At 34.5% G+C, this 11,548-nt stretch overlaps 1 protein-coding gene across 1 annotated transcript in view; it reads right to left on the bottom strand.

Annotated features, from left to right (window-relative positions):
* Positions 1 to 11,548, bottom strand: part of CUL5 (cullin 5) — a 31,657-nt gene that overhangs the window by 8,085 nt on the left and 12,024 nt on the right. The window contains exons 5-14 of the mRNA XM_021529372.3: positions 11,100 to 11,241; positions 9,907 to 10,052; positions 9,750 to 9,830; positions 8,463 to 8,556; positions 5,081 to 5,211; positions 4,212 to 4,319; positions 3,577 to 3,641; positions 1,462 to 1,594; positions 795 to 926; positions 38 to 161 (exon numbers count right to left, since the gene is read on the bottom strand). Of these exons, the coding sequence (XP_021385047.1) occupies positions 38 to 161; positions 795 to 926; positions 1,462 to 1,594; positions 3,577 to 3,641; positions 4,212 to 4,319; positions 5,081 to 5,211; positions 8,463 to 8,556; positions 9,750 to 9,830; positions 9,907 to 10,052; positions 11,100 to 11,241 (1,156 nt within the window). The remainder of the gene's footprint in view (positions 1 to 37; positions 162 to 794; positions 927 to 1,461; positions 1,595 to 3,576; positions 3,642 to 4,211; positions 4,320 to 5,080; positions 5,212 to 8,462; positions 8,557 to 9,749; positions 9,831 to 9,906; positions 10,053 to 11,099; positions 11,242 to 11,548) is intronic.

Raw genomic sequence — 11,548 nt, 5'->3', positions numbered from 1 at the left:
GAAAAATAAAAAGTAGCAAATAATTTGAAAACAATACCTGGTAAAGCAAGCTTATTATTTTTGTGCATTTCTTTGAAGGCCTGGTTCAAGTCTTCAGAGACTTTGATATCCTGAAACATTCTAGCCAGCTTGTTTACATAGTCTGCTGGCATTCCCACTTCCTACATAAACAAACAGATCAGTAAATATGACATAGAAAACTATGACGAAAAAGCTTTATTTTTAAAATAATAAGCTCAAATAAATTAAGAGCACAAAGAAGTACACTGGTATCATCACTTTACAGTAATAGTGAATCTGCAATGCAATATAAAGGGTTTTCTGTATGGATCATAAGTAGTTATCCTTAAGGGCATATGGTGACTCCTTTAAAGAAATTCAAGTGCTGAAGAACATATGCATGCATTAAAGAATGTGTGAGTTCTGAAATTTGAAGGAATGTTTCAGGCATGCAAATAATATTCTGATCTACATAAAAAGTAAAAATTAGAATGGATCTCAAATTTTTTACATAATTAAATAAGTACACTGCATTTTGTTTATATGGAATATATGAAACCTTTAGATAATTGTATGTGAAATATTTTAAAAACTGTCACTGGCACTACTAGAGAAGAGCTAGACAGTTTTACTTTCATGAAGTACTGTGACAGAAGGAAAGTATTAAGATGCTTGAGTGGCCAGCTATTAAAGATAAAACTCATCTAAGCAAGAAAGATATTTGTGTTCAAGAGTAGAATATTAATTAGTCACAAGCATGCGGCACAACCGAATAAAGATGTGATGCTACTTACTCTAAGCCATTCCACCATATTCTCCTCAATTTCACTATCAGCTGATATATCTAATATCAGACGTCTTGTTAAGTGAGCTTTGTGATATCGCATGAAAACATCTTTATTCTGTACATATTTAAGTACCAAAAGCTGTCAAAAAACAGATAATATATTTATTTGCTTTGTGAACCAGATGAGTCTGAATGCTGATCTAATGGCACTGTAGACTATGACTACAGAAAGGCTACTAGATGTTGCCTTAAGAGCAACTGTGTTACTACTATCATAGACATCAGCAAGGAATGTTTCATGATATCACACCTTCAATTTCTTAATTTTTCAAACATCAATAAATTATCATAAATCAAAAAAGACATGGACACTGGTATGTGAAAATCCCCTGCATTATTTTCTAGACAAATATTAGTTATTGTAATATGTTACAGTCTTATATAGGCATTAATTTAATATACCAATTTTGTGAACCAACACAGGAGACATGAAACACTGAATGATTTACAATATTTAAACACACACACACTTGGTAACACAATAAACTCTTTTCTCTATAACTATTACACCCTGCATAACTGCTCTTGAAAATCAAGGCCTCAACCCATATAAGGAAATAAACCAAACAAATTCCTTCTTCAGAATAATTGTGAAATGGAAAGCAAAAACATACCACTTCTTTAAGCTTTGCTTCAATTTCTTCAGATGTTAGTTTTTTGCTTAGTGGTGTTTTTCTTAGCAACATGTCACAGTAATTAGCAAGAAGCTCAGGGCATTTGGATTCAGGCTGTGTTTTCAATCCAACACTAGATAAAAGAAGAACAGTATTTCTTCAAACCATACAGAATCCTGCTATTCTGGAATAGTCGCATTGTTAACAAGACAGAGTGCTCTCTCCTGATCCCCTTGGCAAGGATCCTGGTGGTGAATTTATATCCTCGTTAAACTAATGAAAAATTAGGGATAACACCCTTTCTTCTTGAAAGAATAAATACTGCCAAACACTTCCAGAAAGCTTCTACAGCTTATTTTAACTAATTACAATTTTAGATCCATAACAATGAAGTATACAGATGAAACTACAATGTGAAACAACAAAATATTGCATGGGAAGAAGTATTCCAGTAAAGAATTAACAAATGCTACAATGAAATGTTTCTCTCATCTCTGCAGTATGCTGTAATGAGGTCTCAAGAACAGCCTCCTGCACCACACTCCTGCAAACCTCAACCCATCTAACACATATTAACAGGATTAAATTATTTCATCACAGCTATAAAGGATGGACAACAGCTAGGAGATTAAATGCAGACTAAAGCTGAACAAGATACTACAGTAGACAGACTGTGGTTCTCCAAAATTCATCAAGCATAGGTCATGTTCCGAACCTGTGTCTAGACTGGTGAATAAAACCAACAGCAAGGACCAATCCCTATTCCCAGAGTCAGATGGCACCAACCTGACTGCTACTCAAGGGCCCACAGCAAGTTCAGGAATCCATTTTTCTTGCTCATTATTTCAGCCTCTCATCTATTAGTAAACACAGAGCTAACTCTTCATACAACTTGTCCTTTTTTTTTTAATTCATGAAGCAGCTTGCAGGCTAATGTCTTCTGCCCTCCTAAAGACCATTTCAAGTACAAGCAGGTCACAAACCTTTTGGTTATTACAGAAGACTAAGCAAGATGAAGTTCCATTTTGCTCAAACCAGGCTGCAGATCTAGACAACGTCAAAGTGCTTGGGAAGAAGAATACTGAACAGATGATCATCACAATTATAGTGGTTTCTAAGAAACCACTAGGCTGGATTCACTTTAGGAGTGAAATGAGGTATCAACTGGGATGGTCCCAGAGGAAGTGAAACTTTTAGAAGATATCTAAGAAACTCTTCTACCTTACCTACTTCTATGCAAAGTATAGAAAGCAGGAATCCAGTCTTTTGTGACAGCATTCCTCCAATAAGTACATGGAAAAAGACTAATCCCTATTCCGGCTTGCCATTATCTGAAACCAAACCCAGAATATGAACCAAGACGCTGGACAGATATTTATAACCATCCACCCCTAACTAGAAGCAATTGGAAAAGGAAGCTGGCAGCCCAGCTACAAAAGCTTTGTTTCCATAGTAAATCAGATGACAAACTATATATAAGCAATCCCAACCACCTAAATATATACAAGCTCCTACTCAAGGGGCACATCACACGGTAAATGTTAACAATCAATTAACTGACTGCTACCTTCTCTTGGCTGAGTTAGCAGAGCAGGCACTGTAAGCATGGTCGTTCTTCTTGAGTCACGCAGGTCTGCCTAATCTACTGGAAGTTGTTTAAACTAACCTGGTTAATCCTGCACTGAAAGAAAAATGCAACAGCTGGACAGATCACACTCAAAACTGGCACAAGAGGAGGTGGAAAACAGCTTGTGGATGGTTACACCTTAATCAAACACAGTTATTCCCATGAAGATTACTGCCTCATTTTCTCCCAGGACCTTTGCTGAAGTTGTGGAAGAGTTATACAGCTGAGGTTTTTGGAATCAATAATCCAGGAAACCATTATTAACTTCAGCTAACAAACTGACTCATAGAGAACATATATCCAAATACTACAAATAATTTTAAGTTGAACCAGGTTGCTAGTCACTGATCTGCTTCCACACAAAGAGTCTAACCAGAGGTCAATAAACAGACTGAAATTCCATAATGCAAATAACACAAAGACCTTTTAAACACTTTCGGAAGAGATATTTTAAAAACCTTGATTCATATAAAGTTTACATGGCTTACCCCTTTTGCTTCAATGGCAATTCAAGTTTAAATATCGTAGCATCATTCACTACTGCTTTGTACGCCTGAAAAATAGATTATTGGTGCTTCACTCAATTGCTTTCTAATACGAATTGCAAAGATTTTATCTCTTTTTACACTACTGGAATTAATTCAATTTTTTTTATTAGCCGAAAGCTTGCAGATTCTATTTTCAGTTTGAGAGTTCAAATTCTATGACTGAATTTCCCAATAAACGGATATTTTCCTCTTTTTCACTAACATACTCGTTTTCTTTAAGCAACAACTTAGCAAGGGATTACATGGAGCAGGTTGCATGTCTGAAGTCATGACACAAAGTAAATTCCAAACACAAATTATTGCTGAATCAGACATTACAGTTCTCAAAACAAAGGTCATCTTCTAATGTGCTCTACACCATTACAAAGCTGAATATATGCAACTTTATGCAACATTATAACAAATTGAAAGCTCGTCAGTTGGTAGTAAATTTCATCAATATTTTAGTCTGCACATTTAATAGAGTAATAGCAACTTCTAAATTTAACAGTGAATGCACACAAGGGTTTTAGAGACATCATAATACAAATTGCAACAAGTCTTATAGTGAACAAAAGACCAGCAGAAACACATACCTTATCTCTGGCAGTAAGAAATCTTGGATCATCTTGAAAAGCTTCTTTAACCAACTTGCTAAACCGATTAAATAGCGTGAGCAATTGCTCTACATATTTCTCAGAATCCTAAAGAGGCAAAAATCAAATAAAAAAACAAGGTTCCACAGAATTCAGTGTGAGCATACATGTAATCCCCTAATCTGTAAAAATGCTGTACCCTAAAAAGCCTGCATACTGTGAATTTACATTTTATCTTTAGTCTCTGGATCGAACAGTTCTACAGCACATAGGCTTAAACACAGACTTTCAGGATAGTATTTCCAATATACAAAAAAAAATTTAAAAACCAGTAACTTTCAAATACTATACAGCAACATTTTATTTTAAAGGACATTTTAAAGGATCAATAAAAGACAAATGCCACATCTTAACTGCTGCAGACACCTAGGCCTCCTAGACCAGAGCAAAAAAAGATGATAAAAAGCTGAGAAAGTACACTGGGGAAAAACCCTTAAAATTCCCACTCTGAACAACCACTCTTAGATTGAAAGCAAATTTCAAATTTCATCAGGAAGTTATAATTCTGAAAAAATTGATTAGGCTTTTTAAATTAAGATTCTAGCACAACTGTATTGTAAAAACATCTCATGCACTTAATTTATAACCTTTAGAACAAATTAGACTCAGTTTTTAAAACCACAGCTGAAAACAAATAATAAAAAGTTATCCTAAAGACATTTACAACATTCAGTGGATCAAAAGTTGATCTCTAAACACAAAATCTTAAAAATTATTTCCATTCATGCATTTGTCCCAAAAATAGAGAATATTTAGCTTCTGCAAAGTTGTTTTCCTGCTGTTGTTTTACTAAAACCCAATACACTTACAGTAGTAATAGTTTCAGCAGCTGCTACCATGTCTGCAAGTCCAGCACTAACTATATGTTCTTCCAAATCCTTTAGCATAGGCTCTATGCCATTCGGAACTTTATCCATCAGTGAAAACATTAAATGCAACTCTGAAAGATACAAATACTGATGAAGCCACCAGTCAAAGACATCTATAAAACCCAAATATACTGTATTTCTCCTAGGCATGTCTCAAGCTAAACATTAAATATGTGAAGAATGGATAATCCAATTCATCTCTTAAGAAGAAAGATGTCTTGAGTACTGTTCCAATTCTGGACCCACAAGAAGATTCTTTTGAAGGCAAAAAAGGGTTATTTGTTGTAATGTAATACTTGCTTACACATGTAGCATTTTATATAATATGCTAATGCATATAGTATCACAAGTTTGAATAAGATCCCCCCTAAAACCAATGCCAGTTTGGATTAAGTCCAGGTTCTAACAAATTGCCTTCAAATCCCTGGCAAGAATGTCTCTCAGCTGGAAGTCTACTAGACGTTATGCAGGAAACTGTATGGACTCAAGACATTTTTATATTTTAAATTAAAGCCAAACACACCTGTGTTTGTGTATGTTTCAACACCACTTACAATGCTTTGTTTTATAAATCTTGCAAAGATCTGAAGTAACCAAAACTGACTAATGCAAAGAGTGAACTCTTCTTCCCAAAGACTATAGTTTTTCAGAAAGTTACCAGTACAAAAACTTCAAAAAGTGATATGCTTTGTCTACTTTCTGTGAAGCTATTTCAATACTGCTTAAAAAAAAAAAAAAAAAGAAAAAAAAAAAAAAAAAAAAAAAGAGGCTATTGAAACATCAATAATTATCTTGACAAAGCTGTCCACAAAGAACACTGGGATTAAGGTCACCAGACTGTTGTAAAGAGACCACAGAGATTTGAACTCAGCTTGGCAAAAGACTTTGCTTCATGAAATAGAACAAATGGACTCATTTTTTTTTTTTTGCCAGAAAACAAAATTTGTAGATTCACTTAGTTCCCCAATGTTATGTCTACTATGAGAGTGGAAAAGTCAAGAGGCCCTGTCTCTGCTTTCTCCCCTGCATTACTTTTGTCAGCAACAAACATCAAGATCCCATCACCACTGAGGATGTATTTATGCTATCATCATCTGTACGGCAACAGCTGCTACAGAAGCAAGTAGAAAAGCATAGAGAAGAAAATAAATCCTTTCAGAATATAACAAAGCAAATTAAAGAATGGAAACTACAAACAACATTGAATAAGAACTTGCAATGTTACTACAGACAACTCATAATGGGCTGAATTCCAGGAACCAGAAAAAAAATGTAGTTGGAGGCATTCTCAGTGCAATTTAGATCTGCTGTAACAAATGGCAGCACTTTTTTACACACAAAAAAGTCCAAAAACTCAACTTTTACTGGATCTTTTAATCTAGGCTTTTAAAAAGAGTAAGAGGGAGGAAAAGAGAGCAGAAAAAGAGAAGCAAAAATATGTTAAAAGGCTCTACATCTGTTTCTGTACAGTAGCGATGCCATAGATATCAAAAAAAATCAGAAATTTCTCTTAAGAATCAGTAGCCAAGGGAGGCTCCAGGTGCATCCCTAAGACTGCAAGATCAAAAAACCCATAAATTCTTCAAAGACAGATTTCAAAGTAACAAAACCAAAAGGAGTATTTTACTGGAACTTCTCTCAGATTATGACACTGAAGAGTAAAGAAATCAATGCTGTTGTTGTTGGGGCGCTTACAGTCTGCTTTCACTCTGTACTCATGAAAGCCAAGCATACTTTTTATTTCTGTTGCTCTTCAGGAATAAAATTTAGGCCTCCCTTGCCCAATACTATAAGCAAACAAAAACACAGAAAGTGAATTCTGAAGTGTTTGCAAGCTATTACATTTTTGCTAGATTTTAGCTGAAAAATATTATTCCTTCCTGTCTTTGCACAGCATGTAAATATTACTTAATATAACAAGAGTATGTGCCCAGCTCATAGACAAAAATCCCCACCAAAACAGCCTTTTGTCAGTGCTGTTTAATAAAGAAAATATCACTGAATTCTTTGGGGCAGATAATTATCAGCAAGTCAGATGAGTAAGCAAAGCACAGCAGAGGACACTATCAGATGTATACATTACTATGCACAGCTCCAGTCTTTAATTACGTTTCAGTCATCTGCACCTGCACCATTCATTGAAGCATTTGAAACAGTTCTTACAGACTGAGCGGAAGTGCCCTGCAACCAAGCACTACCACAGGACACACACAGCCACAAGAGAGAGCTGTGTGAATATTTCAACAGGCTTCTAAGGAAGGGTCCTTTGGCAGATGAACCCTTCTGAAGCTCTGCATTTACATAAGCCTCCTGCTTTCTCCCAAAGGCTGTAACATATACTTATAAGAAGTTTCACTGCTTTCTACATTTAGCTCTGGACTATTGCCAGAAATCATGCGGCTAGATGAACAGATCAGTGTGACATAGTTTTGAGGTTAAATATTTTCTTAAATGTTTGCTTTAGAAGTGAGTATTTTCTATTATATTCTAAGTCATAAAACAGTTTTCTCATTTCAATAGAAATGAAAACCTCCAAAGACATTAGTAAATATTCCCTGGCTGCAGGATACCAAAATTTCAAAGAAAAATTACCCTGTGATTTCAGTTTGGGTTGTTTTTTTTTTTTTTTTTTATTTTTCCTACCTGAGTTATAACATTTTAATGACATTTTTAGTTTGTTTTATCATATTAACTTCTCAACTTTTGGCAGCAGAGTTAAAAAAAAAATCTTCTGAAAACTTTCAAAAGGCATGCAGAGCTAACTATCAATACTCACACTGATATACTGGCTATAAAACCCCATAAACAGCTTGTAGAAATTTTGTTCATTTGACCTACAGGTATTTGACCTGTATCAATAATCAGAATAAGAAAAAAATTTCCCTGAAAAAATCTTTTATAAAGAGATGTTTCATTTTTCCCCAGGTGCAAAGAGGTACTGGGGTGAAAAAAAGAGGAAATGTTTGTATCTGGACTACTCAAAGAGAAAAGTAAAGACATATGGAGCACTTAGCAGAGTTGGTCAATGCAATGCAAGTGTAGGAAAAAATAAAGAAAAGAGAGCACAAAATATTTTCTTTCAAGCAAGATTAGAGCTATCTACTCATTCAAATTAAATTATTGTGTATATAGATTTGAAAAGTGATAGGAAAAAATAGGAATCAATCGTAATTTTTTGTGGATTGTTCATTTGCAATAATATTTTTATATGAAACACTACCACCATCTATTAGAAACAGTAATTTGATATATCTACACACATATCTATTTTTATGCAGTTCCTGCAGGGTTCACCCTGCCCTGCTCTTGAAGCTCCACTTACTTTCTGTTTCATTTCGTTTGATCATGCCTTGGCATTCAGCTAAAATAGTCTCTTTAAAAGATGTCACCAGGGCATTGACGCAGCACTCCATGAGCTGAAATATATTAAACACAGGATTAGCTCAAGCAGCCATCTGAACTGAAGTCTGATGTGTCTCAAGTTTGCCATGACACAAAATCTAACCTGTTCTCAACCATTAACTCTATAAAATAATTAACTCCTTCACCGATTCATAAAAGTACATGCAGTTTGAATAGAATCTGTGCAGGAACCATATTTCTTCAAAAAGTTTAGGTTAGTAAATGTGGCAAAATCTCCTCCAAACCATTAATGAGCTTAGTATTTCTGTTGACTCTTTACTCTCAAGGGAGCCACCACTTTTGGAACAGTAACTACCCTATTTCATTTCTAAGTATACATCCAAGAGCTAAGAATAGTTCTCATTCCAGTACACCCTATCTGGACCGGGCTGGATGGCTTGAACAAGGCCTTAGATCTAGAACAGAAACTGCCTGTACATGTCAGGACCATCTCTCCTTTGTCAGGCTCTTTATAAGAGCTACAATTTATGCCTGTGCAAAATGAATGACTCACAGCTGAACAATAGGTATAAAGCACATTTTGATAATTCAAAAAAAAAAAAAAAGATCATATTTAAAAAGTATTTATTTAAAACAACCTGTTTTCTGAACTAATTTCAACACAGACAATTACGACATATTCATTGTGTTCTTCCTCTAGAATCTGAACTGTGTAAAAAAATTGCTGAAGAGGGAAGAAGGGGAAAGAAAAAAAGAAAACCCATCTCTTATATTAAATGTTCATATTTCAGCCTAAGAGGAAATACATTACAGCTTTAATGAAATTTCTATTGCTCCTTTTGATGGCAATGAACTCTTTCACATGTACTAAATGAGCACTGAGAAATCGTTTGCCAAACAGATTTGACAGTTCATTTCCAAACAAGATTCTTGTCCACTGTTAGCCATAGGAAAAATTACCACCATACCTAACTCAATATAAAAGAACAAAAAACAATCTGAATAAAAACCTGCCCTTCAGTTTTAACTTTTGATCTACATGTACTATTTACACATTTACAGAAATTGTAAATTACCAAATTGGAAAGTAATACATGCTTTTGCAACAAATAATTTATGATTAGCAAACATAAAATAAACAGTTCCAATTTAGTGCTATCAAATAATACTGTAACACAAAACTGAAAACTACAATATAACACTATATAACTATGAAATACACAATTTTTCTACAAATCATACTCACTGCTTCTACAGAGTTACATTCACGTCTTGTTTCTAAATATCGTAGTGCTCTTTTCTCTTCTTCTTTTAGTTTAGCATCTGCCTGTGCAAAAGTAGAACAGCAATCATTTTAAGTACTAACACATTCAGTACAAAGTTACAACAGAATTTTTACTTACATATTTCATATAATTCTGTACACCGTTTTGTTGTAAATAAGAAGGAGCCTGCGTTCTATAAAATCTCTCTGTTGAATCCAAATATGCCTTTTCAAAGTTATCCCGATATATCTGAAGTTTATCTTCAGGATTAGAACAAAGGTTAACTGCAAAGAGAAAGTCCAAACTTACTCTCAAGTCTTGGAAATTTATGTGGCTAATAATAAGCAAATTTCAATGAGACAGTGAGACTTGTATTAAAAGGTTTCAGTGAACAATTTGAAATATCTGATAAATGGACTCTGATCACAAAGGTAACCAAATTTGGCCAATCTTTGCTCCGAGAAATATTCAGATCAACTATGGCAAACTGGAAAACAGTTTCATACTTAGCTCCAGCATGTCAGACATTCAAACTTGGTAACCATAAATACACATACAACTGCAAAATTGTAAGAAAGGAATAAAAAAAAGCTCAAATAGTGCCTAATGAAGTGAAAAGTTCTCCACCTGACTAGGCAAGAAACTTCTCTTAGACACTGTTCCTGGAATCACAATGTCTCCCTTTTAGACTTTTTTCCCTGTTTTACAGGAATGAAGACAGCTTATTGCAGTGCTTTGCACTGTTTGAAAGAGTTTACACTTTCCTCTCAACTGTTGCAGAGAAATGAATAGTCATTCAATGAAATATGCTTTTTAAATAGTTAGAATTTGACTTCTATAAAAAGCTGTCTTAAAGGGTATTAGTCACAAGTTTAGTTCAACAGGCTGGAAAGCTTTCAAAAGTAGTAGGCAATGGTGAAATATCACAGAAGTTTCAGATACACAGAAACACAGATACATCTGTTCTGCAATAAAGAAAGTCTTAAAGTCTTAAATGTAGCCTGGTTAGCATTTCTTCTTCAAACTGTCTAAAGAATCAGAAACAGTATGTAAAGGAGTACAGACTAAGTTATACATGAAACCCCAAAAGGTCAAAAAGTACTCTTCTCTTTGAAAACATTGATTTTGCAGTAACTGATACACAGGTAAATCACTTAGAAGCTAAAGATTATAAACAAAATTTAATTGGTATCATGTATAACAAGCACAACAAAAAAATCAATACAAAATGCTGAGATAATTCCAACCCTACCACCACAACTGCCAACTTTTATGAAGAAAATTAATTTAATAAAGTGCAGAGGCAACAGATCAGTGTGTGGAAGACGTACCATATGATTCTCGAACTCCAATAACGAGCTGGGAGTCAAAAGCTTCTCCTAGTCTTTCAGCATGAACTAGCTTCATTGCACTGTCCTGAAGTCTATTTTTTATATTTGAAAATATGGATTCATTCCACGTATCTAGCATGAGCTGCATATCAGGAAGAAAAAAAGAATTCCTGTTAGAAAGGTACACGCAGACCTAAGTTTGTGCAAAAAAAGCACAAAACATCAGGAACAGAAATCGAGTAATTTATAATGTAATTTTCAAGTCATACACAGCAGTTCAGCTATGTCAGAATATAATCTTGCTCTGAGCTTGTTATAGAAGTCATATTCAGCTCACTTTCTAAATTTACTTTATGTAACTGGACAGCTAAGGGAACCCGTCTTGAATTCATGTCTTAATTCAATAATTCTCTATTACTTCTACAGTTCTTCATAATCAGTCAAGTAAT

The sequence above is a fragment of the Lonchura striata genome, chromosome 2, assembly GCF_046129695.1.
Source record: "Lonchura striata isolate bLonStr1 chromosome 2, bLonStr1.mat, whole genome shotgun sequence".
Taxonomy (NCBI): domain Eukaryota; kingdom Metazoa; phylum Chordata; class Aves; order Passeriformes; family Estrildidae; genus Lonchura; species Lonchura striata.
Note: the sequence above shows the minus strand (reverse complement) of the source record. Positions and strands in the feature narration are given on the sequence as shown.